The sequence below is a fragment of the Sorex fumeus genome, unplaced genomic scaffold (genome assembly GCF_029834395.1).
Source record: "Sorex fumeus unplaced genomic scaffold, SorFum_2.1 ptg000043l, whole genome shotgun sequence".
Lineage (NCBI taxonomy): Eukaryota > Metazoa > Chordata > Mammalia > Eulipotyphla > Soricidae > Sorex > Sorex fumeus.
The window spans coordinates 48,458,938-48,486,134 of record NW_026606100.1 but is presented as its reverse complement, the minus strand read 5'-3'; the positions used below and the strand labels follow the sequence as shown (position 1 = coordinate 48,486,134).

Sequence of the window (27,197 nt, the reverse complement as noted above, 5' to 3'; positions counted from 1 at the left end):
CAATGGGTAGAGTGCTTGCCTTGCACACCGCTGACCTGGATTCGATCCTTGGCATCCTAGGGTCCCCTGAGCCAAGTGATTCCTCACTGCAGAGGTGTGAGCCTTGAAGGTGACTGGGTGTGGCCAAAAACCCCTACATCCCTGCTGCCCCAGGTGTGTGTGTTGTGTGTGCGCGCATGTGTGTGCGTGTCAAAACCCCTACCTCCCTGCTCCCCCCTGCGCTCCCCTCTCCTGTGTGCTAAGCACTGCTGGGTGTGGTCCAAATAACAAAAAGTCTTGCTTCTTTTATCAACAGCAAAATGATCTTTGCTTTTCTTACTATCAACCCATCACATGATGTGATTCCTCCTGTCTGCGAATACATCTAAAGAAGTAAAGGCTGAATAATGCTTCTTTATTCTTGAGAGAAAAGCCGAAGGATACTTGCCTCTCGAGTTTTTTCTCCAGGATTGGTACATCTGACCCCATTGCTTGCTTGGTGATCCGCAGCATCTCTGCGATGCACTGCAGGGTATCTGAAACACAGAGCAGCCTGCTGGCAAGAGCACTTCTCACTGGGGAGCCTGAAAGCCATTTGTAGTCTTCAGATTTATTCCTTTCATTTAGGGAAAGCTGCTACTTGTTCATTAATACTTCCTAGTTTACATGTTTACTATGTTTCCAAATGGATGGAGAGATAGTATAGCGGGTAGGGGGCTTGGTTCACCCGTGGTCAATCTAGGTTCGATCCCTAGTACCCCAAGCCCAGCACCCCCAGGCTTGATTCCTGACTGCAGGAGTCAGCTTTAAGCAGTGTTGGATTGTGGCCCAAAACAAAACACAAAAAGTTCTGAAACTAAAAGTGGAGCAAAAGGCCCAATTCCTTTTGTGTGTGGTCAGAAAACACTTCCACTCAGCAAGCCTAACAAAATTCCCAGGAGATTCCCTTGGCCCAAACTTTATCATCAATTCAGGTAACTGCCCTGCACCAGTGGGAGTCAAGTGGCTGCTGCAAGACACCAAACTGCCAAACTGCTTCCTAAGGGCTTCAGTGGCTAATGGTATGGAGGCGCCAAGTTCACGTGGGCTTGTAAGAGCGGACAGAAAATCAATGTGTGTTACGTTACCTTTCCCATCCTCTTCTGGATTGCGCATGACAGCTCTCAGCGTGTGGAAATAGCCACCAGCTTCCTTGTATCTGTAATGCAATCGCATGCAGGAGAACTTTGGCTTGCCAAAAAGAGTGGGTTCTGGACCTAAAGATACAGACAGGAGTCAAATTCAATCTTTTTTCCCAGGGAGGTTGTGTGTGTGTGTGTGTGTGTGTGTTGGGAGGCTGAGGGGATTCGGCCACAGCCAGCTGCGCTCAGGACTTACTCCTGGCTCTGTGCTCAGGGACCACTCCATGTGGGGCTCGGGGACCACTTGGGGTGCTGGGGATCAAACCTGGGACATTGCAAGGCAAGTGCTTCATCTACTGTACAACCTCTCTGGCCTGAAGCATTTTTTTCATATAACAGTCACTTCAAATGACATCCATCCATTGGACATTTATTTTTTATAATCTAAAGGACCTCACACAAAGCTTATGATCATCTGATTTGCAAATGCTATAAAAACTTCATCCTTGATATTAAATACTTAGGGCTGGAGAGTACAATGGGAGCATAGCCCAGAGCAAGGAAAAAACCTTGAGCACAGCTGGGTGTAGCCCCCAAACCGAGCAACTTATTCATCACCAAATTGATCTTTGTAAGATGATCAAAAGTGATAGAATTAGGCTCTATTAATCACTGGTCTCTGGAGTTTTTAAAGAATAAAATAGCCTTTTGTGGGTCTAATAACATGTAAAGGGTACTCTTGATCCACGCTTGAAAGAGCCAGTATTTGCTTTCTAACTGCTCAGATCAAAACTTACCTATTTCTATTTTCTCCAGATCTTCCAGACTGAGTCGTTGATACTGGTTTACTTTATCAACTTCATCATCATAACTAAAGGGAAAGAGGTTAGTTATTAAGTGGACTGAATCAAAAGCCAACAGGCTTGAGAACTGAGATAAAATAGCAAATGCTATGCAGTTAAAATCTTCCACAGCACGACACATCCAAGGGTGAAGAAAAGAAATCATTTTAAAAATGAGATGACACAAATTTAATGCAGTAGTTTTAACAGCCAACAAGAAAGCCAGCTTACTGATCATAAACTTAAAAAAAATGGAAAATCAAAAATAATTTAATACAAAATTAGAAAACCAAAACCTAGAAGAATGGCAAAACAGATGTACAGTGAAAGTGGGAATAAAACAAATAAATCTGACATCCAAAATCGAGAGAACAAAAGCTCCTTACAATGGATGCCAGTAGGCACCTGGGCCAGGGACTAGAATGACAGTCTTTATTTAGGACTGTCTTTATAATGACAGTCTTTAATTTAGGAAATTAAAAATCAGTGCTGGAAAGGTTAGGAGGGAAAAGAATTTGTGTTTTGGCTTGTGGCACTGTTAAGTGGTGGTCTCTCTGGACTTCAATCTGGCAATTCAACACCAGGCACGTAACGCATTCATTAACCCCAAGGAAGGGGAATGCGGGGGAATGCGGGGGAATGCGGCGCGCGCCAACTGCTGCATCATCCCGACCAGCCGCGACGCCCACTGCCTCCTAGCGGTGAGACATGGAACTGCCGGGCAGCCGTCAGAATGGTGACGTGTGTCAGAGACGTGTCCCAAGATAACGGGGGAAATAATTTTACATGCTGAAAACAACTCAAAACACCGGTTACGATTCGCATCACGTTTCAAAGTGGTGACAAGAAGTCGGTCGTGTCATGGGGAATGATGAGGTAATGGGGTTCGATGGAGCATTAAGCGTTTCCGTAGCAAGACCGTTTTATTGTATTCGGCCCAGAGACCCTGAAAGCAGGCACTCATCCCCATTTGAAGTCATTCATCCCCTCCCGTCCGGAGCCACTCACTAGGCCACGTAGTAGGCGGAATTGGAAAGCAGCAGCAGCACGTCGACGTCTCGGTGAGTGGCGTCCGTGAGGCTGCGCAAACAGGACACTGCATTAGGTCATTTGCATTTGCATCTGCATTTCTGCAAGTACATTTCTACAACGGACCCGCTTACGAGGGGGAGGGAGGAGAATAATGAGATGAGATAATGAGTCCTATTTTGAAATTCAATGTATTCAATCTATTAAGAAAAAAAAAACATGATTCTGCAGGTAAGGGGTGGAACTGGAGGGGTCTGGGGCCAAGCACCCCTCCCCAGAGAGAGGAGGCCGAGAAGGGTGGGGTGGGGGTGGGAGGACCGCAACATCAGGGACCAGGCATAAAGAAAGGACAACAGGCTGAGAAGGGGGCGCAACCATTTTCCAAAACAAACCTGCACATCGAAAATCAGTTTACGCTATAAGATGACCTGTGAACACGTATAAACGGATCCCAGCCCAGGCTATGTTTCATTTACACCCCCCCTCCCCCTTTCAATACAGATTTATTTACATGGCTTTGAAGGAACAAGGTGCATTTCCTTTCTCCGCATCTTTGGTTTTGGGGCCACAAAGACCGCGCATTCCTGGCACAGCTGGAGGACCAAACAATGCCCTACCCACCAGACTATCTTTCCAGCCCGCACTGCGACTACATTTAAACGAAGAAATATCCTGCACGCACACACACACACACACACACACACACACACACACACACACACACACACACACTCTCACTCTCTCTCTCTTCCTCATTAACACAAACACGCATCTGACTTGTAAGATCGAATCTTCCAAGACACGCTTAAAAGCCGCGATCTGCTCTGATGCCCTGGGGGGTGGGGGGGCTCCCGCAGCCACTTACACGGACTCGGGGCCCCGGCCACAGGACGCGCAGGGTTGCAGGTTTCGCCAGGCGCCCCGCTCCGGGCACGGACTATTTACAGCGGCCGCAGCTCCGCAGCCTGACACTTGGTCCTCCACGAAGCGCGCTCGGCCGCGACGGAAAAAGAAGCCCCCCGCCCACCCCGCCCCCCGCCCTGCCTCGGCTGCAGGACACAGAAGACCCTCCCCCCCCGCCCTCCCCAGCACAGAGAGATAACACAACAAGACACGACACGACACAACACGATACGACACGACGCAGTGCGGGAGACGCTGCTGCCCGGGGACCCCGCACTGCCCGGGGGACGCGCCGCCCCGGCCCGCGCTAGTCGTCCTTGCTGTCGGGCCACCCGAGCTGGCTCTCCTTCCACGCCACGAACACGAACACGGCCAGCACCATGTGCAGCCCCGCCACGGCCACGATGGTGGCGTAGAAGCCGCTATCGTCGGGCGACATGTGCAGGAGGCCCTGGAAGAGCAGCAGCTTGGCGGGGAAGTAGAGGCCCACGGGCACTTTCATCAGGAGTCCAGCGAAGAGGAGGACCATTTTGAAGGCGGAGGCCAGGCTGGGGCCCTCGGGGCCGGGCTCCGGGGCGCGGGCGGCCGCGCGGGCCGCCGCGGGCCGCTGGACGCTGCGCACTCGCCGGTGGGAGCGGGGCATCGTGGCGGCGGGCTCGGCTGCGGCTCGGCGCGTCCTGCTTTCCCGGGAGCTCCGCGCGCACGACCGGCGGCACCGAGAGCGACGCTGCAACTGCGGCTGGCGGCGCGTCACCCGCTGCCCGCCGCACCGCGGCACGCCAGGGCGCAGGCGCAGCCCGCCCCTCTGCGCCAGCCCGCGGGCGGGGCACTGCGGCAGGCGCGGGCGCGGGCGCTGCAAGGGGGTGCGGGGGGCGCGCGGGCGCGGGCACCGGCACGCACACCCGGGGCAGGGGGACTCGGCGGCACGCCGCGGGGCACGAGCATTGATGCCCCTGCGGCACTCTAGGGGCGCGGGCACCGGTGCCTTCGCGACAGCCAGGGGGAACATTCCGGGGTTGCGGGCACCAGAGCTCTCCACGACCCTCTGGGGGGACACTCCGGGAGCGCGGGCACCAGTGCTCTCCACGACACTCCGGGGACGCAGGCACCAGAGCCCTCCACAACACTCCAAGTGCATGAGGACCCGTGCCCCTGCAGCACTCTGGAGGGACACACTCCGGGGACTCGGGTACCAGAGCTCTCCACGACACTCCAGGTGCATGAGCACCGGTGCCCCTGCGGCACTCTGGGGGGAGTGGGTACCGGGGTCTCCGAGGCACTCCGGGGGGACACTCCGGGGTGCGGGCTCTCCACGGCACTCCAGGTGCATGAGCACCGGTGCCTCTGCAGCACTCCGGGGGCGCGGGCACCAGGGCCCCCCGCAGGAAGGGAGCCGCGCACGCCCGCCTGGGCCGGAGCGGAGGAGACCACGGAACACTGCAGGGCAGGAAGCTCGGGAGGGGCTGCACTACCTGCAGGGGTCGGGGAGAAGGGGGCGCGGCAACCGCAGCGGGCTCCGCATTGACGGTTCTGCAATGGCTGCTTGTCACAAACAAGCCTCTGCCAAAATGTACAGCCATCAAAACTGTGTGTGTGTGTGTGTGTGTCTGTATATGAATGTATATATATACGCATATGTACATATATGTACTTTTTTTTCTTTTTGTTTTTGTTTCTGGGCTATACCGGTAGTATCCCGAGCTTACACCTGGCTCTGTGCGCAGGGATTTCTGGCGGGGACTGGGGGGAGCAAATGGGTCCTCTGGATGGATGCTGCTTTGCACCGAAGGCAAATACCCTTGTTCTACCCTCTGCCTACCACTGCAGCACCATCAGGATAACTGGATTTTTTTCTTCGTTTTCCTTTTTTTTTTTTTTTTTACTTGTTGCTACATTCTGCAGTGCGCAGAAAATCACTCCTGGTGCGGCTCAGGGGAATATATGAGGTGCATGTGGTGCAGAGATCAAAACCCTGGTGACTGGGAGTAAGGCAAGCTGTGTTCTCTGACCCCAAAAGCATGGTAAGTTCTATCTCCATGAAGGTGTTAAAAAAAAAATCACACAAAACCCAAAAGAAGGAGAAAAAAAAAACACACAAAGCAAGTGCTTCCCTTGCAGGAAGTATCCCCAGGTTCTACCTCGAGTTCCACATATGGTCCCTGAGCCCCACGACGACGGACCCTCTAGTGCAGAGCCAGGAGTAAGCCCTAGGCACTGCCAGGTACGGCCCCAAACAGTAACATTTTAAAAGTCCCGCAGAATCCAATAGGGGATGGCTCAAGCCCCCCTGCTGGCCTTCACAGTCCCTTCCAGTGCAGCCTTCCCCATCACACCTCAGCCATCTGCCGGGGTCCACATCCTGAGCTCAGTTACCAAGCAAACTCTACCAGCGAGGTTTCAGAGCCTCTCCCTCCAAGGGAAAGGGAAAAACTACCCACCACTGGGAACCACTTCAAGCCTTACAAATTAAGAAGTAGAAAGCGCTGCAAATGTAAAGAAATCTTGGTAAAACTGCAAAGGGTGAGACTTACTCAGGCGGCCACTCTGATGCACGGCAGCCGCCCCACGCAGCGCACAAAGGGAACGGATTCATAATACCAAAGATTGTGAGTTTTAGGTTTCCACCTGAAGGAAATCTGGTGGATGACTCAGATCTTGCCACTGACATTCTGAAGAACCATTTGAGACGAAAGGTTTCTTGAATTTGGGAGCCGGCGGCGGCCACACTGGGCACTGCCCAGAGGCTTCTCTCCATTGTTCGGTGCCAGCAACCAACACGCAGCATGCACTCAGCCCCAAACTGGCAGGTCTTGTTTACAGAAATGTTTTAGGCATTCGCTGGCCCATTTCTTCTACGAAATGCCAGGATGCCTTTACCACCCATCCAGGTCTCTGGCATCGTGCCCACATAATCACCTCTAAACTGTACCTTTTCGAGTTTTAAGAGCAAATATTGCATTAAGTGTTTCTTCCTTACTGAGTTTTTAATGCCTTCCTCATTTTTGCACCCAGCAGTGCCCTGTCACACCCGGCCACCCGCCTCAGCTGGCCTGCACCAGCGTGTAACTGAAGGTTGCCACTCGCTGACATCTCAGCCTGCAGCTCTGAGAATCCCTGGCAGGGTTTGCCGCAGGGACTCAGTCACCAGGACCCACCCTGACTCACCTGGGGTCACAGTCAATGAGGGCCCAGCCCCCATGGAACGTCTCGTCATCAGGCAGCAGCAGCCTCATGTAGCTCTGTAAGAGCTGACTGATGAGCTCCTGGTGGCTCCTCTGAGTTTCCTTATGCAACGCTTCGTGCTCTTTCTCCTTGGTAAATATGGAATAAAGATCTTCTGTCACTGGGATGCCTTGCATCAAATCTAGAGTGGAAAGTGTCACATCTATCGTCACCTTCATTTACGAGGACAAACGTTTTACTTCTTTTGGCTTGTGCGGTACCAGGAACCGAGCCCAGAGCTGCACACATGCAAGGCAGTGCTCTACCTCCGAGCCACAGTCCTGTCCCCTCACACATTTTTAAAAACAAAAAGAATGTAAGACCTGAAACAATGAAGCTTTTTTTCGTTTTGTGTTTGGGCCACTTTCAGCTGTGCTCGGGACTTACTCCTGGCAGTGCTCAGGGGACCATATACGAACCCGAACCTGGGTGAGCTGCATGAAAAGCAAGCATGCCTTACTGCTTGTAGTACCTTTCCCAGCCCAATTTTTATTTAAAAGCTTTTTTTTTGTTTTGTGCAATACCCAACAGTGCTTAAAGATCACTCCTGGCAGAGCTCAGACCATAATGTAATGTGGTCAAATCAGGGTCAGCCGTATGCAAGGCAAGGTTCTCAATGCATTCTGTCCAGCCCCAAACACCTCCCCCGTTTTTGTTTTTTTTTTGGGGGGGGGGGTTGGGGCTAAGCTCAGCAATGCTTAGGGGCTGACTCCTGGTTCTGCGCTCAGGGATCACTCCTGGTGGTGCCCAGAGGACCAAATGAAGTGACAAGGATCAGCCACATGCAAGGCAAATACCCTACCTGCTGCACTAACACTCCGGCCCCTACAACTCTTATAAGAAAACATAAGCATAAACAGTTGAAATCTTGGATTAGGCATTAACAAAATACGACACCAAATCACAAAGAAATAATAACAAAATGCAGACCAGACATCAACGAAATCTGAGAAATTTTTGTTTCAAATCGGAGAGGCTACCTTTTGGAAACAAATTCCTACCTGATGAGGTTGTGAGAATAACTAAACCATCACAAGACAAATAATTCCATTAGTAAGCGGGCAGAGGAACAGCACAGGCATGCTCCTTCTCCCTGGTCTGGCACATGGCTCACACTGGAATAAATCCCTCTAATCTGACTCCCCATGGCTCTCTGGATCGAACACTCAGACTGCAGGAGGCTCCAGGGGAAGATTCAAGAACCACTGCCTGAGAGGGGGGCAGCAAATCCAAATGCTTCTGGCCTTTCCCTCTCAGTCAGGCAAGGCTGCCGGGGGCCCTCCAGACATAACTGTGTGGCTACATCAACAAGAATAAAGCATCTTAACTTTCCTCAAACTGGTAGGAAACAATTTTCCACTCAGTACATTCTATCTGTGGCAAGTAACTTTGTTACACCAAAATTCTCAAACTCCTAAGCAGCTAGTGACTCAAATCCTCATAAATTTCATGTGTGAAGGAGTATATAATTGTTAGGTTGCAAGATAAGCTGTTTCAGCAACAAAGACAGGCTCAGGACAAGTTCTTCTTACATTTGGCCTAATCCAAAACATTCTACATTTAATCCTCTAAGGCAATATTTTCATTAATAGTAAATGAAAAAACATGCCAAGATGTGTGTGCATATATTTATGTATATATATAAAATATATAGGGGTTAGGTTGCCATATATAATGTAAATATGGCAACCTAACCCCTTCTTCCTCTACTCAATGATAAGAACCAGTTAAGTTAATCTCTAAATCTGATACTCTAATCCTATCCTATTAAGTCAGACTCATAGGGAAAGTTCGGTGTATTTACCCACAGCAGAAGATATGATTTGTGTAATAAGGGGGAAGAATTATACTTACAGTTTGACTAACAGAAAAGCAAAGGGAATGTGATGTTTTCAGTAGATGACTTTTTGGGTTTTTTGGGGGGGCTCACAGCTGGCGATACTCAGAGCTTACTCTTGGCTTTGAGATCAAGGATCAGTCCTGGTGGGGCTCTGGGGACCGTATCAGGTGTCAAGGATCAAACTCAGGTCAGCCACATATAAGACAAGTGCCCTGCCTGCTGTACTATCTAGATGTACATCATCTCCAGTTGATGAAGTTTTAGGGTATCTTATTTCAGGTCCCTGAAGCCTCTTGTGACATGAGTAGCAAACTGACAGTTAAAGAAACAGTGGTTTCTTCTCTTGCACCATGCTAAAATAGCTGTCAAATGCTAATCTTGCAATAGCCTGAATTTGATTTTTAGGTAACATGTCTGAAAATAGAAACAAGGTAACACAAAAACTAAGTTAATCAAGTTAACTTCTATAAAAGGTTAGCCACAGAAAAGCCTTTGTGTTTCTTACCTATGACTGCTTGCCTGTAAGCATCCTTAAACCGATTCAGGTAATACCTATTGGCCGAGTTCACACCGTCCTTCATCACGCCCACCAACTTCCTTTCTCCAGTCCTTGTGAAGTCGCCCTTGGGAAGTCAAGGAAACAGACAACTGGACAATTTATTCAGACACAAGAAAGTTTCCAAAGCTCTTGTGGGCTTTCCATTTAAGACTAGAATTCTAGACTATTTAAAAATGCCTAAATTGGGGCTGGAGTGATTGTACAGTGGATAGGGTGTTTGCCTTGCACGCGGCCAACCCGGGTTCAATGCCAGCATCCCAGATGGTCCCCGAGCACCGCCAGGAGTAATTCCCGAGTGCAAAGCCAGGAGTAACCTCTGTGCATTGCCAGGTGTGACCCAAAAAGAAAAAAAAAATTAAGATAAAAATGCCTAAATAGGGAAGCTAAATCAAAACATCTCCTAGGATTTTAATGACCCAACCAGTCAAACAATTAAATGTGCTTTCCGTGGCATCAAGTCCTCACAACTGATGGTACTTTTCAGGTAAAGCCATTCTTGGAAATCTGTGGAGTTTCTAACATTTACGAGGCCAAAACACTTAAAACAACAACAATATTCTCAAAATTCATAAATTTTTGACGTTAAAAAAAAATCAGACAGGTACTAGAGATATAGTACATTGGGTAAGGCATTTGCCTTACACATGGTCAACCTAGGTTTGATCCCCAGCATCCCACATTGTGGCCCAAACCCCACCAGGAGTGATCCCTGAGTGCAGAGCCAGGAGTCACCCTGAGCACCACCAGCTGTGGTTCCAAAACAAAATCAAAAAACAAAAAAAGCAGACAGTCCCTTTGATTTTATTATAAAGAAACTTAACATCTGTGATGGATCTATAACAAACAAACAGAGGGGGGTCTCTGTATTTCACAGAACATTACAACCCATAAATCATTCTAGAATGAGCCAGTGAAGATTAAAATTCTTTTATTTCCCTTGCTTTTCACAACAAAATGTCAGAACAAGACCGTAATTTCCTAGACAAGTGTGACTTAATTTTTGGTTCATAGTCTCACCCAGTGGTGTCCAGGGCTTTTTCCTGGCTCTGTGCAAAGGGAGCATTCCTGGGGGTGCCCAGGGGATATATGTGGTGCCAGGGACGGAACTCTGGGTGAGATGCTGCAAGAGAAAGTGCCCTACCAACTGTCTTATCTCTCCAGCCCCAGTAATAAATTGAAGACAAGCAAAACATAGTCTCCCATCCCTACCATTTCTATCCAAAGCAATCTGACAAACAGGCCTACTCACAGAACGGACAATCTAGGAAAAAAAACACCACCAAGTAGTGAGATCTTTGAGAGGAAAATATTAATATAGTGACAAAAAGCAACAAGAATGCTGAGTCCAAAGAAATTCACTATCAGAGTTTTTCTCCTACCTGACCTCAAAAAACTGTAAGAATTCAGGTGAATTCATCATACAACATATATGCATGTTGTGAAATGACTATATTACAGTTCTTTAACACATCCTCCCCATCACATAATTTCGTGCATAATGAGAACATTTAAGATCTCTTAGGAATACTATGCAAGAGATAAATAAATCTCAGAAGAGATAAACCAGCTGCAAAAATGTAATAGGTAACCATTCTGGCTGGGACTGCCACGGTATTCTGGGGAGTGGGGAGGTACAGTTCCTGCCTAACCAACCCCCTGGCGACCAAACCTGCAACCCGGTGTGATTCTACTGTCTCAGGACTGAGCTCCACACAGAGGCTGACCTGCGGAACATTTCAGGTGTATGTGGGTTTTAGGGTTGAAAAATCCGGCCTTCTCGGAGTAGAGATGGGTGAACTCCCCCTACGTCCCTGGACTTCCAGAGGCCCTGGCAGTCACTCCCACATCTCACCACCAAGGCCACGTAGACTTATCTATGGCCTTGTTCCAGAGACTCAAATAAATCTCAGAAGAGATCAACTAGGAATATTATGTAGCCACTGCAAGGAGAGACAAAAAAATCATGCAATTTGCTGCGACTTGAATGGAATTAGAGGACCTGATGTTAAATAAAATAAGTCGGAATAAGTTTAAATACCGGAAGACCTCACTTACTGTGGTATAAAGAATAACATGACAAGGGAATACAAGACACCAAAAGCGGACAAACCCTTAGCCCGAGGTTCCAGAAATAAAACATCCAGGAGGAGGAGCAAAGTAGGGGGCTGGAGGGATGGGGGAAGAAGAGGTGGGCAGAAGGTAATGGGCATGGGTCAGGGGCCTACGAATAGGGTGAGGGAGGTAGACATATAGATTATATTTAGATTTATGCTTAGATAAAGAAATAAACGTTTTGATATCTACCTAAACTACAGAGCCATGAGTACTACAAACATGGGTCCCAAAATCCGATGATTAAAACGTGCCTGCTAAGGAGGCAGGCTGGTGTCTGGGGAACCTGGGAACAATGGCAGAGAGAAGCTGACACTGATTGGAATACTGTATGCCTGAAGCTGTATCTCGGACATGTTTGTAAATCAATCTGCTTAAATAAAATAAATTTCTTGTTTTTGGGAAAACAAAGAACAACCCAAACTCACTAACCCAAAAGAAAAAGAATCCTCTCTCAGGGCTGGAGAGATAGTACGGGGGTCAGGCAGCCAGTCCCAATAGATGCCCACCCCCCGCGTCCCTCCCAGCACGTCAAAGACTGACCCTGAACACAGAGCCAGGAGAAAACTCTGAGCACCACCAGCTGTGGTCCCAAAACAACAAAGATACTTTTGCACCGATTTCAAGCCTACAATATAGAACGTCACCTACGACCACCAGGCCGTGCAACGCGTTCCCAGGACTTACTCATCTCCTGACTTGGACTCTACAGCTTTCGACGAGCACTACCCCATTTTCACATCCCGTGGGAGGCCCTACTTGATTCCTGAACTGGATGCTTAGATTCCTCACATAAGAGAAATGATGCCGTGAGGGTCTTTCTCCACTTGGCATGTTTCACTGGCTATAAAGCCGTCAACGATTAGTCGTGTTTGTTGCAAATACCAAAATTTTCTTTTATGGCTTAGAAACATTCCATGACACACTCTGCAGTTTCTTTAGCCATTCATTTACTGTTAAGCTCCAGAAAGCAGTTAAGTATACACACATACCTACCGCCTGGAGCCCACATATCTCCTTTGCCAACCCTGCTCTACATCCAGTCAATGGCTGACCTCACCTTCAGAGCGGCTGTCCCTGCATACTGTCTGCTGATGGCGTCCCCGTTGTTGGCCCACATGATCTGGTAGATGCGATTGCATTTCACTGGCAGTGGCTGCTCTGGGGGCAGGACACCTAATTTTTTTAGCTAAAATGAACATACGAGTGGGTTAATAACATGTAAGTCAGGACACCATAGCACACAATGTATACAAAGAGAAAGGATGCTTGCTCATGCATAATTTAAGATCCTCAAAAGAAATTAATTGTTTTCAGGCTTTTTCAAAATAAAGCACCCGAGAGACAGGCTATGGATTGCTACAGCTCAATAAATAATCAGCAGAATGAACTATCTAGGCTGCTTTGGTATGACTTTCAAAGTGGAGGCTCGTACTGGAATATTCGTCAATTTAGATTTGCTGTTAAGAGTGAAACTAATGATAACAAAAAAATCACAGAGGGGGGCCAGAGCAATAGTACAGCGGGTAGGGCGTTTGTCTAGAACGTGGTCAACCTGGGTTCAATCCCCAGCATCCCATACGGTTCCCCAAGCACCGCCAGGAGTATTGCCAGGTGTATGGCCCTGGATGTCCCTGTAGGGTCCAAGCTGTACCACAATCGGACTCTTGCATTTAACTGAGTTTAGTTGCCAAGAGTCACTGGGAGTGGCTCCCAGAGAAACACTTGGAAGTCCCCTGGACTCCAAGAAATAACACAGAAACAACACTAACCATAGTATCAGAGCAATACGTGGCCCCTAAACAACATACCGTGCCAGGGCTGGGATTCTAAGAGCTTTTCCTCACAAATGATCTTTTTTTTTACTCCCCCTAAAAACACTGTGGCAGGTTGCCAGCCTCATTTTTAAGTTGAGGAGACAAGTCAAAAGCCTGACTCCTTAAATGGAGTATCAGAAAGACCCACATCCTCTGAGAGAATTTACCTGATTCTACCAGAGAAAAGCAGAAATCATGCTAGAAACTTCTATCAGGCAAGTGGGTGTAAGGTGCGTGCCTGGCATGCCCTTGACAGGGGTCTCATGCCCACATACTTTACAAGAAAATAAAATAAATTATTTTGGGCCTGCTCAGGGAGCCAGGCTTTGGCAGAGGGTAGAAAACTGGGGACACTGGTGGAGGGAAGGTCACACTTGTGGTGGGATTTGTGCTGGAGCACTGAGCACTGCCTGAAGACTAACACCTACTTGAAAAGGAAACACGGAAACAAGGTGCAAAGCAAGGAAATAACTGTTTCGCAGCTTATTGCATTGTTTTAAGCACTTAGTGGTACTAAATAAATTCATACGATTTCACAGACAAGGAATGTGTCCCACTGACGTATGAACTTAGACGTTGTATTATGAAGCACTTTATATATCACGGTGGTTTAAACAGTTCCAAAGGTTAAAACAAAACAAAACAAAAAAAGATTCCACATTACCTGCTGCTCCATGACCACCCGTGCGATGGCAGCTTGGACCACGTTGGTGCGGTCCAGACAGTCCATGCAATTCACTCGAAAAATCCCTTCTTGCTTACATATTACCCCTGCCGGATCAACCCTTTTCAAAAAGAGTACAGGATCATCTTACAATATGAAATTCTTGAACTGAAGTATAATAATAACAGCACCAGTAATCAATCTGTGTCAAATATTACTAGGTGGCAGGCATTACTGAGTTCATGGCAGAGAATACTGTTGATGGGCATAGCAGCAATACCGACAACCAAGATATTGTGATGACCATTTAGACACAAATGAAACAAAAACAAAAGGTACAAAAAAAAAAGACTTGTCCCAAGTCACACAGTACCAAGTAGAGCTGACATACTGCTAAGTGATGCTTTTCTGTTTTTTGTTTTGTTTGGGGTCTACACCCAGCTGTGCTGAGGGGTACTCCTGGAGGGGCTCAGAGGAACATTTGGGATCACACCTGGGTTGGCTGTGTGCAAAGCAAATGCCCTACCCACTGTACTGTCACGCCAGCCCCAGTGATGCTTTTTGGAAAAAAAAAAAGCATTCAGTTCCTCCCCTGTGACTCCATTAGAAACCAGTTTGAGTTAAACAATTCACATTAGTACCCTAAAGGTAGCTGCACACATGCCTTATCGTCTACTCTGTCTCTGGCTATCCATAGCCTTTCCTCCTCTCTCCCTACCTTCCTTCTTTCTTCCTTTTTGGTTTCTGGGTCACACCCAGTGATTTTCAGGATTTACTCCTGGCTCTGTACTCAGGAATTATTCCTGGTGGTGCTTGGAGGACAATATGAGATGCCAGGGATTGAATCTGATCAGTGATTGATGCAAGGCAAACGTCCTGCCCCCATGCCTGGCTGTCCTCACCAGGGCTCCTTGGAGGGGGGCGGGTTGAGTTTCTTTCTAATGTAGAAAGAAAGTCTGTAGAGGCACTTAAGCATGGCTGTGACTGGGTTCTGGAGGTCTTCTGCTGCCAGGGCACTGTTCTTCATTCTCTAATCATTTAGAAATACCTGAAAACTTAAAACAAAGTGCCTCTACAGACTTTCTTTCCTCATTAGGCACAAAAAGAGAGTGAGAGAGAAGAAGTGTTGACTCTGGAGCATCAGAAGTAATCAAGGAAAAGTCCCAGAGCATTTCACTCAATTTCATTGCCATCTGATGCTTTCACCTGTTCGAAGTGAGCACTGCCTAAAGACTAACACCTACTCAAAAAGGAGACATGGAAACAAGGAGAAAAGCCAGGAGATAATTCTCATCTTACTGCACTCTTAGTGGTACTAAATAAATTCAGACGATTTCACAGACAAGGAATCTGTCACACTGACTTCTTATGAAATACTTACCAACACCACTTCATGTCAAGAATAATGTCATGAATTGCATCTGTCAGTGTTTGAACATTTTCAAATTTCATTCCGCGGCTAAAATATGTTTCAAAGGAAGAAAAAAAATACTTCAATAGTGTATTTGATATATTTAAGACTGAAAAAATTAAAAGAAAATTTTCACAAATACATGAGGTTATTACCACTAAAAATCACACAGGTAACTACATAAAAGTTCTCTCGTATTTTGTTTTGTTCTGTGTTGGACCAGGGAGAGGGCTCAAAGGGCTGAAACACATGTTTTGCATCTGCGAGCCCCAGGTTCAATCTCTGGCACCTCAAGATTCATCAAGCATCACTGAGTAGGGCCAGAAACCAAAAAAATAAAAGCCAACAGAAATTTCTCCCAGACAAGTTAAAGTTAAAGTTAAAGTTAAAGTTATCCTCAAAGTGATTCATTGCTGTTTTTCAAGAACAAAATTGAGGGGGACTGGAGCAACAGTACTCTGGGTAGGGTGTTTACCTTTTATGCGGACAACACAGATTTCATCCCCAGCATCCCAATATGGTCCCCCAAGCACTGCCACGAGTAATTCCTGAGTGCAGAGCCAGAAGTAACCCCTAAGCATCGTTGGGTGTGGCCCCAAAAGCCAAAATAATAAAATAAAAAAATTAGTGAAATATCTACAGGAATACAGATATGAAAATGAGTTAACAGGATGAGTTTTAAGTGGCACACTGTTACTCAAGCAGAAAGAAAAATTCCAGCTCTTAAGTAACTGTTGAAAGAGAAAAGCAGAACTCTACCTCTCCCGGTCATTTTGGAACAAGAAGAGATAATATTTTAGGAATGGTCAACTCATATATTCATATTGTTAGCTAATATACAACCTTTTGGGATTTTTTTAATATAATATATACAGGTTGCATATTTTTTTATTCAACCACATAAACATTTTAAACTAAGTAAATGGACTAGGGAATGTGTCATCGTGGTAGAGTGCATGCCTTGCATATGTGAGGCCTGGGCTGGATTCCCAACACCACAAAAATAAAACTAAGTAAACAAAGGATACGCCTTCCATTTTTTTTGGTGGGGGGGGAATGCAGGGGCAATAACACCTAACAGTGCTAAGGGCTTACTCCTGGATCTGTGCTCAGGATCACTCCTGACAGTGGACAACCGTACACAGTGCCAGGGATCAAACCCTGGTCACTGGAGCTGCTTGCAAGGTAAGTGCCTTACTTGCTATACTACCCCTCCAGTTTAACTCCTTCCCTTTCTAGCAACAAGAAAAAGAACATTTTCCTTCTCAATAAAGAGCAGAGAAACCACAAACACTGGGATCAACCATATCCCATCCCAGGAAGCTCTCTTACCAGTGCTCATGGAAGTCGAAGGACACGTAAGTGAGCTGTGGATTGTTGAAGAGCAGCACCTGCTTCAGGTAGGCATCGCCGATAATCTTCTCTCTTCCTGCCTGGTCCACCAAGTTAATAATAACCTGTGAGAGTAAAGAAAAAAAAATTCACTTAGACCAGATAGTGGAATTATGGTGGAATTCAAATTATGCATACGCACATACAGAGACACACACACACAGTTAAACATGCTGGAATTACATTTCAGAACTATTTTACAGCCACACTAAGAAATTAATCTACTCAAGCATCCAAAGTCTAACTTTTTGTATCCTACAAAATTAGATTTTCATTTATTACATTTTGGTTGATGAGACCTGCTTATAGCAATGGCATTAATGGCTTATTTGGGCATGATACCATTGCAGTAGTCAATGAGAATGCATAATGAAAACAAGGTACTGTATGAAAGCAAGGTTTTTTTTTTTTTTTTTTGCTTTTTGGGTCACACCCGGCAATGCACAGGGGTTACTCCTGATTGCACTCAGGAATTACTCCTGGCGGTGCTCAGGGGATGCTGGGAATCAAACCCGGGTCAGCCGCGTGCAAGGCAAACGCCCTACCTGCTGTGCTCCAGCCCCGAAAGCAAGTTTTAAATTACCTAGAACAATGTTCCAATTCATTTTGTGTATATCACACCCATACACTGGACACCACAAAATTTTGCTGCTATATGAAAGAAAACTTGAATAAATGGAGACAAACCAGGTACTAGATGATAGTAGGTGACTATATATTGGTTGGGAGTGGGGGAGATTCTCCTGGCAATTCTTTTTTGTTTGTTTGTTTGTTTTTTTGCTTTTTGGGTCACACCCGGCAATGCACAGGGGTTACTCCTGGCTCTGTGCTCAGGAATTACCCCTGATGGTGCTCAGGGGACCATATGGGATGCTGGGAATCGAACCCGGGTTGGCCGCGTGCAAAGGCAAGCGCCCTACCCACTATGCTATTGCTCCAGCCCCTCCTAGCAATTCTTAACCAACAGGGATGGTGACTTAATACTCAGCCCTGCAGTGCTGGGATTACCTTGGCTATGCTCTGGGTCACACCTGATGGTGGTTCGGGATGGAGGGCCTCAGGACTGCACTCTGGAGACCATACAGTGCCAGGGATTAAACCAGAGTTAGCTGCACGCATGTGGCTTAACTGCTATCCTATCTCTCCAGCCCCTCAAAATTGTGAAAATGTCAAACTCTGAATATAAGTGACTGAAACTGTGACACTATTACAGGTGAAAGACTCAATAGGACAAAAGAGATGGCCTGGAGACAGACCTGGGTGTGAGGAAGATATGATACTCTCCCTCTAAGAGAAATCTGGATGATTCCATAAATAGCACTGGTCCCCTGTGCACCACCAGGAGTGATCCCTGATCAGAGAGCCAGGGGTAGCCCACAAACAAACAAATGAACAAATAAAATTCATCAGCGACTACATAGGAGAAGAGCCCTGCACTGTGAAAAATATAGAGCATAATATTTGGGGGGCTATTATTTTAATATACTGGCCTTATAATAAATATTATAAAGAGTGGAATAAACTCAGTGGAAAAATGGGTAAAGAATAAAATAACTGAGAATACATAAAAATAGTCAATAATCATAAAGATACAAGGTTCGTCAATAATCAAAGCAAGTTTTAAAATAAAAATTGGTTGTACACAGGCAAAAATGGAAGACTGTGGAGCACACCGGTGAATAGTCATGGAAATGGGTTATTTTGATGTGGAGTGGAAAATGGAGTGATGATTCTGCAAGCATTGGGAATCATTTGGGGGGCAAAAGACTGACAGATACCAGCTTCGAATACTTGTGTTGTATGACCTAGCCACTTCACTTCTAGAGGTGCAGTCTATAAAAGCACTAAAACAGACAATACATAAAATGTTTCCTAGAAAATTTTTTAAATAATTTGTTTTTTGGGGGTGGGGAACAAGGCATTGCTCAGAGGTTACTCCCTCTTAGTGCTCAGAAGACCATGCAGTGCCAGGGATCAAATCCGGGACTCCAGCAATATGAAACATGTGCCCCACCCCTCTGAGAGGTCTCCCTAGCCCTAGAAAAAAATTTAATAATAGCAAAACTGTAGCGTGGTAGTGAAAAGGTGAGGCAACACCCTAATCTCAACTACTCAAATACCACTTTTGCCCAGGGCCCGTGCACTCCTGTCTCAGCTCTGACACCTTATCACCCCGATAAGAACCTTGCCTCTTTACCAACTTACCACTCAAATGGTAACAGCCTGGCTCTGTGCTTGGAGGAACAAATGGAGATGGAACCTGGGTAAGTTGCATGCAAGGCAAGTGCTCTACCAGCTGTACTATCACTCCAGCCCTCCCGGCTTTTTAAAACAAAACCAAGTTTCATTTTCCCTCAAAATAAAAGCTATATCCTGGGGCCAGATTGATAGTACAGCAGGTAGGGTGCTTGCCTTGCACACAGGTAAACCAGGTTCAATCTCTGGCATCCCATATGTCAGGAGTGATTCCTGAATGCAAAGCCAGGAGCAAGCTCTGAGCATTGCTGGGTGTGTTCCCAAAACAAAACAAAACAAAACAAAACAAAGCAAAAAAAACCCAAATGCAAAAACCCTAAAGCCTAAAGGTCCACCAATGGAGAAATGACTAAATAATAGTAATGCAATCAATAGTAAGTAAAAATAGTGTAGATGGTCCGGCCCTCTTTAACATAAATTTCGAACATGTCTATATGCAGCCACATACAACACACACACACACACACACGTGTCAAGATGTTTTTGCTGCTGACAGAGTACGCAAATCTCAGAAGTCTGGAGGTCTGCAAGGTGCCAGATACCAGGCCTTTCCATCTTTTTGACCTGCCATCCATAATACAAAGGTTAATCCTCAGGCTTGTTCAGGCAAGGCCCTGCGGTACCACATCCAATCTGGATGCAACAACCGTAGAGACTGCGGTGGCCTGCATCTCTGTCTGACAGCAGGAGCCTCATCCACAGGCCTCCCAGCTGACGAGCCCGCACATCACACATCACTGGCCAGGTTGCCAATGAACACCCACAGCCCCTCGCTTCAACCAATCACTAGCAAGAACCACAGTGGTGTCACCACCCTTGATTCAGACTGCAGAGGGTCACCTCTTCGAGAGCAGCCATCCGGGAGAGGATGTGGGTGGGCGGAACACTGCGGGGCTGCTGTGAGAAATGAGAACGTGCCCAGCTCTAAACATGTACAGGCAGGCCTAAAATCAACAGGGGCCGGCGTGGAGGGGCTAAGATTCATTTGCACCTATTTCCTTGGACACCGCTGTGTTATTTCAGTTTTTAAGGTGATTAAATTGTGGTTTCTTCTCTGTAAGGCAAGTTACAACACATACAGCTAATACATGAATTTATCCATGCCCGGAATTCGTTCCTGTCAGGAATCCAAGGACAGCTAAAGGTCGATCCTGACCAAACAGACTTCTGGGAGGTGACTCCTATTCTGCACCTGTGGTGGACCCTGGCAGCCCACCAAATAAACTCCTATAAATGCATGCCACATGCATGTGGGAACACACTCGGATGGAAGAGAATTACGTACGCACAAATGCCATGATTTTGTTTTGTGGGGTTTTGCGTCTCCTTTCCCCAGCAGAATTCAGGCACGGTGCTGTGGTACTGCTTGCCCTGAACAGAGCTGGGGGTCAATCGGGTTACACCAGACAGTGCTCAGGGGGTCATGCAGTGCCAGGGGAAGAACGAGCGGTAGAGTACACGCAATGCATGGACTCCAGCCCTTCACGCTATTCCTTACCCCTTGTAGGTTTTTATTTTTTTCGAATTTTTGACTCTGGGGGCAACATCTGGCCACATCCCAGAGGTTACTCCTGGCTCTGCCCTCAGGGATCGCTCCTGGCAGTGCTTGAGGGACCATCTGGGATGCTGGGGATCGAACCGGGTCAGCTGTGTGAAAGGCAGATGCCCTTCTTGCTCCAGGCCCAATTTGCGTGTTTTTGGTATTGGGGTTCTAAGTTTGAATTTTTGGATACCATTTTATATGTTTATAGATCTGCTGGATATCTTTCCTGATGATGTTGCTAACATCTTTTGTCCCCCTTGCTTTTTGTTTTTGTTTTCTGGGCCACACCTGGCAACATTCAGGGGCTACCCTTGGCTCTCTGCTCAGAAGTCACCTCCAGCAGTGCTCAGAGGACGTTCTGTGGGGTCAGGAATTCGAACTGAAGTCGTCACACATTAGCTGCATGCAAAGCAAGCACCTTAATGCCTGTAACAATCTCTTTAGTCCTTATTTTTAAAAAATAGATTTATAATCTTGTTTGTTTTGTTTCCAGCAGTGCTCTTGGCTGTCTCAGGGGGCCATATAAGATGCTGGGTATCGAACCCAGGTAAGTCACATGCAAGGTTGCTATACTATCTAGCCGCGGTACTATCACTCTCGCTCTGGTTAGTGCTTTTTGAGTTCTATTTTTTTTTCTTTTTGGGTCACACCCAGCGATGCACAGGGGTTACTCCTGGCTCTGCGCTCAGGAATTACCCCTGGCGGTGCTCAGGGGACCATATGGGATACTGGGAATCAAACCTGGGTTGGCCGCGTGTAAGGCAAACGCTCTACCCGCTGTGCTATCGCTCCAGCCCCTTGAGTTCTATTTTTAAGACACAGTATAAAAACGATGTTCTCTATTTTACTCTAAAATCTGTATTAGTTTTTCCTATTTATTCTACATAAACTTATCACTTTACATCCATCTGGAACTAATTTTTGTGTACGGTAGGTAGGATAGATGTCAAATAGTAAAATTACTGGGTGAATCTTAGCGTATTTTATTTTGATTGATAATACCACTCAGAATGCTCCTACCAATTTATGCTCCCTGTACCAATTGGGAGAGTTCTAAGTCCCCTAATACATGCCTTTATCTCTTATTCTTAAACATTTAAAGTTTTTACATTCAGAAGGTTTGCTTTGTATTTCCCTACTAGAACTTTGAGATCGCATGTTTTGAAAGAAATGAAACATTCAATAATGAATCTTTCCTTCCAGATCCATAGTATTTTCTCACCAATTATTCAAGTTTTCTTTCATGTACATGAGAAACTATTAGTCTCATCTACATTCATGATATCTTTTGTGTATATTCAATTTTCAGTATTTTTCTTATTTTATTTTGGTTCTTGTTAGAAAAATACATTGCATGGTATTATGTTCAGAATGTTCACTCCTGATTAATAAGCATTAAAAGCTTCTGGGCCAGTATAGTGGGCAGGGCACTGCTTTGCATGCAGCCAACCCTGGTTCAAACCCCAGCACTCATATATTACCCCCAACTGCAAAGCCAGGAGTAATCCCTGGGCACTTCCAATTATGACCCAAAAACATAACAAAGTTATACGCTTATATTTTTGAAAAGTGTGGATGTGAAATTTGGTCTTCAATTTACTGAATTTGTATGTCACATACAGATTCCATAGTATTTTGGTTTATTTATATGATCACATTCCTCTTCTCTGAGTGCATGAATGCATATGAAAAGTGAACAACAAGAAAAAAAATTCGAAGAAACATCAAATGGGATGTGTCCAGGATGTGGGAGTATAGGTGGTACTAAGAGTTCTCCCTCCTTCCTTTAAAGACTTCAACTGTAATAACTGACACTAGACTTACCCCTTACCCAAAGACAGTCTAAAGTATAGTTCCTGAAGAACATGAAGAGGGATTGAAAAGATAATCCAATGGACTGAGCTCTTGCTTTGCATGTGGTGTGAGTTCCATGCCCAGCACTGCATGGTCCCTTGAATACCGCCTGGAGTGATCCCTGAGCAGAACTGAACACCACCTGGTATGGCCCAAATCCCCTTTCCCAACCCCAGATGCTTAGTTTATATGTATTCTTTCACTTCATGACAAACACCATTTTCCTTAATTATGCAGTTACTTATGCAGCTACTTTTTCAAGAAATTTAAAGAAACAGATACACATTTACTTCTACATTTTATTACTACAGATCAAAGCCCACCTGTTTTTTGTAAATTTTCAGTTGTTCTTCGAAATGAGCACAGAAATAGGCAACAGTTTCCTTTTCACCTACAAAGAAGTGATACAAAATCTATTTTTCCTTCCCATGTTTAAGACAGAAATAAGTGACTAGTCAGTCCATCTTTAATCTTACAACTAAATAATTTATTGATAGTCTAAATGTAACTAAGATTGTCTAAAACCAGAGTTTAAAAATGATATGCTAGGCCAAGGGTCTAATTCTTTTCCCAATTAGACTTAACTGAAACATACTGAAAGTGCAAATAGTGAAATTATGACATTATTTATACATCCAGCTTATTTCTCAGAAAGGGACCTTGTGATTTATAATAAAGACTAAAAGCCTATCTAAAATAAGGATATTAAAAAACTGGTATTTAACTCAATTCTCACAAATAAAATTTCTGAGGGAAAAATATGCTGTAAACAATTTTTACAAAGTCAGTCTCCTACAGTAATCTAGTTGGATTAACATGACTTGGCTACTACAATGTCAACATCAAAATACTGGAAGAATCGCAGTATTTAAAATAACAAACCTTTCACAGCAAAACACTTGAGTAAAGGAATTTATCTGCTGCAGATACCACGTTATTTCCCACTTCTACAAATATTAGACATATTTACCTTCTTTCCAAAAATGTGCATCCAATAAAGTAATCTTTAAAGAAACAACTATTTTAAAAATTTGTGAAATAAACAATGTGTTACTATACTGTCGGGAAGTTTTTCTATTATTAAATTACTTAAATTGCAAAGAACTATTATTACCACTATATCACTTTCCATCCCATTTCATTGCGTGAGTTGCTATTTTGAATGAACTAAACATCTAAAGTATATTATGATTTAAAACACAATTCTCTTAAGTCATTTGCAAACCAATAAATGAAACAGATGCTCACTTTTGTCCAGCCGAGGTCTTGGGTTATATCGATACCCAACTTGACTCCAAAAGACAGGTACTGAGCCTCGTGTCTGAATAAATGATAAGGTATGATTGTGGACATGAATTAATTGCTCAGTCTCCACATAATTTGCAACATTTCCATTTTTATCTACTCCTCTTCGTTTATAGCGCATTCCTAAAAGAAAATTAAAACAGAAAACATCAACATTAATTAAAAAAAATTCTGGAGCCTGACGAAATGATGATTTCTTCCCTGACTGTGCTCAGGGCTTACTCCTAGATTTGTGCTCAGGGATCACACCTGGTGATGCTGGGGACCAGATGATAGATCAAACCCAGTGGGTGACAAGCAAGGCAAGTGATTCTTGACTAAATCTACGTCTTTCAGGAGAGACTGGGTATATAATGTGCAACAATCAGGCAAAACAGTTTCAACTTTCCCAATATCTTCACTGGATGTATCATCATAACTTCGTGCATCAAAATTTAAAACTAAGATTAAATTTCTGTGGAGAAAGACTGGCTTTCCCAAAAATGGAAACACTCAGGAAAGAGTTATCGTGATACAGGTTGTCAGACCAAATGCTGGCACTGTGACATACTGCCCAAGTGATTTTCTTCTCTTCTTCCTACACATACACTTTCTCTTTCTCCTTTTGCCAACTCTTCCCCGTTTTCCTATCTCCAAAAATCAGCCCCTAATTACATCACTCCTAAGTCCGAGTTCCAAATCTATTACTGTCATCAGCATGCCAACTCATGTGCAAGTTTTGTATTCTCACCTAGATCTGATTTATACACGGTTATTTCTACTTACCTGCCCTGTGCCTACTTCGTCGTGAAATGAGAGCAACTAGAAATCGTGGGTGAACATCATCTACACATGAGGAATCCTGGGGTGGGGTCTCAGGGCTGCTTTTCTCATCATCAGATGATTCATTATAATTCACCACAAGTTCTTCAATCTGCACAAAACCTTGGATAATTGGGATGATCCAAAAGTTCACATCTGGAGTCTGAAACAATATGAGCGTCATGTTAATTCCTTCCCATCCTTCCTTCCTTCCTTCCTCTCTGAGTAGGAGAGAGGGAGTGGCCATACTAGGCAGTGCTCAGGGCTTACTCCTGGCTCTTCACTCAGGAATCACTCCTGGTTAGAACTCAGAGGACCATTTAGGGTGTCAGGAATGAAACCTGGGTTGGTCATCTGAAGGCCAGCGGACACTCTCCCTTCTGTACTATCTCTCCAGCCCTGACAGTGCTTCTTTCTTAAACCCAAAGAGCACACAATATTCAGCCACATTTGCTGCCTTTTGGAGAACATCAAGGAATGAGGAGAGGTAGAACATAAAGAGGAGGGCCCTTCCTTTCTCTGTGGAGAGCACTCAGAAAGAGCTGTGTGCTTTAGAACCACAGCATCGAAGCTAGGAGCCAAACTGCCCACACCACACCCAAATGCTGTCACTGATGAACTCATGCAGGTCAATCTCTGAATCTCAAAATCTCATCTTTCTACCTTATGGTACAGGGAAAACTACTACCTTATAAGAGACTTTGAAGGATAAATGAGTGAAAATGGAGGAAGTGTTTCGCCCTCTGACACATATAACTTTTATGATTATGTCTGTACCTGAAGGGAAAAAAATAAAGCCTAGGGGTTGATTTTTACCTCCAAACTGTACTCATCTTTTGATAAGAAAAACAACCAACTCCAATCAACTCTGATCACTTTATTATGAAATAAGAGATTTACTCTGCTTTCCAGTTTGGAAAAAAAAAACATTCTTTACCTTAAAGTCTTTTTTTTTTTAATCAGAATAACTCAGAAAAAATTTTGAGTCTACTTGTCCTTCCATAACCACATACTCTAATCAGTTTGTTTTGTTTTGTTTTGCTTTGCATCTTACCTGGAGATGCTCAGGGGTTACTCCTGGCTCTGCACTCAGGAATTACTCCTGGCAGTGCTCGGGAGACCATATGGGTTGCTGGGAATTGAACCTGGGTTGGCTGCGTGCAAGGCAAACGCCCTACCCGCTGTGCTATCGCTCCAGCCCCTCTAATCAGTTTTTAAAATTTAATTCTTTCTTGCTTTTTTTGATTTTTCTGGGCCACACTCGGCCATACCCAACACACTTTTGGCTGTGCACTCAGGGGTTACTCCTGACAGGGTTCATATGGGGTACTGGGGATCAAGCCCAGGTTGTCCATGTGAAAGGCAAGCACCCTACCTGCTACTCTATTGCTCTGGCCTAGTTTTCTTTATCTTTGAGGATGGTGGAAGTGCTCCACAAAAGGCTTTCAGGAGGTACAGGGGACACTTCCAGCAATTCTTGGTCATCTGAGCCTGAAGGTTCCATGTTAAGGCCTGGGCAGAAAGGCCTGGGGGGTCTCTAGGGTGACAGCAGTGCTAGGCCAAGGGGTGAGTTGAGCCAGGGTTCACGCTACAATCCCTGTACAAGGCAACTGCTCCTGACCGCTGAGATACCTGCCAGGCCCCAGTTCATTTTGTCCTAGAAACCTAAAGATAGAATCTTAGAGGGTGTTTGGAGCTGGAAAGGTGAAATAAAGCATCTACCTGCATTTTTTAAATGCTAAAATATTGAAAAGAACAGAGAAATAAATGTGCCAAGTGCCAACTTGTCAGCCATTACTAAATGGTAATGCAAAATATCTAGGGGTCGAAAAAGCACCTCTAAAATACATTTGAATTCTATGTCATCAAACAGGACAAATGTTTACTGAGTTTTGGGGGTCACTGATTAGCATCACAAAGAGAGGCGAGAACACTGTCATGCCTCATCCTCAGCTGAGGCAGACACTGGATGAAATTAATTTATCACAGATCAATATTAACCATTACACAGTGGAAGAAAAAAGAAGAAAACAGGTTTAAGTTCTCTGAAACTGTAGACAGGGGCAGTATATGACCCATATGCAGCTATTTGCATACTTTGTGTCCAAAACAAAAGCCAGCACACAGCAGGCTTTCTGTAGTTCATTTATGGACAAAGCGAACAAACTGTCCCTGGACAGTCAGTCACACTTCTCCTACACAGGAAAGGGAGAGCTAATTGACCATCAGGAAGGAGCCTCACGCAATAGCCTCAGATTCCCTCTCTCTGACTCAGAGGCCAGCAGCCTGGAGACCACCAATTCCCTGATGAGGAAACAGGAAGGTTAAATGACTCAGCATTATGGAAGAGTAATCAGGTAAGCAAGTCACCTCTTTCACAGGAAAATTCTGTGGACATTAGTTCCACGGCCTTAAATTATTACTGTCCTTTGGGGGACCTGCAAAATAGACAGGCCCATGACGCTGCAGAGCAACTAGGACCTGCCTTCAAAAAGTCTGGGTTGGCCTGAGCTAGATTATCTGCATGCTACTGGGGTGCAATGGGGA

General features: G+C 45.3%; 1 protein-coding gene across 1 annotated transcript in view; it reads right to left on the bottom strand.

Annotated features, from left to right (window-relative positions):
- The window catches only part of INPP5F (inositol polyphosphate-5-phosphatase F), a 71,632-nt gene that overhangs the window by 3,104 nt on the left and 41,331 nt on the right, over nt 1-27,197 (bottom strand). The window contains exons 7-19 of the mRNA XM_056120482.1: nt 24,615-24,813; nt 23,793-23,972; nt 22,868-22,935; nt 16,832-16,956; nt 15,470-15,547; nt 14,089-14,209; nt 12,668-12,796; nt 9,442-9,559; nt 7,040-7,238; nt 2,951-3,022; nt 1,898-1,971; nt 1,107-1,235; nt 424-515 (exon numbers count right to left, since the gene is read on the bottom strand). Coding sequence (XP_055976457.1) covers nt 424-515; nt 1,107-1,235; nt 1,898-1,971; nt 2,951-3,022; nt 7,040-7,238; nt 9,442-9,559; nt 12,668-12,796; nt 14,089-14,209; nt 15,470-15,547; nt 16,832-16,956; nt 22,868-22,935; nt 23,793-23,972; nt 24,615-24,813 — 1,584 coding nt within the window. The remainder of the gene's footprint in view (nt 1-423; nt 516-1,106; nt 1,236-1,897; nt 1,972-2,950; nt 3,023-7,039; nt 7,239-9,441; nt 9,560-12,667; nt 12,797-14,088; nt 14,210-15,469; nt 15,548-16,831; nt 16,957-22,867; nt 22,936-23,792; nt 23,973-24,614; nt 24,814-27,197) is intronic.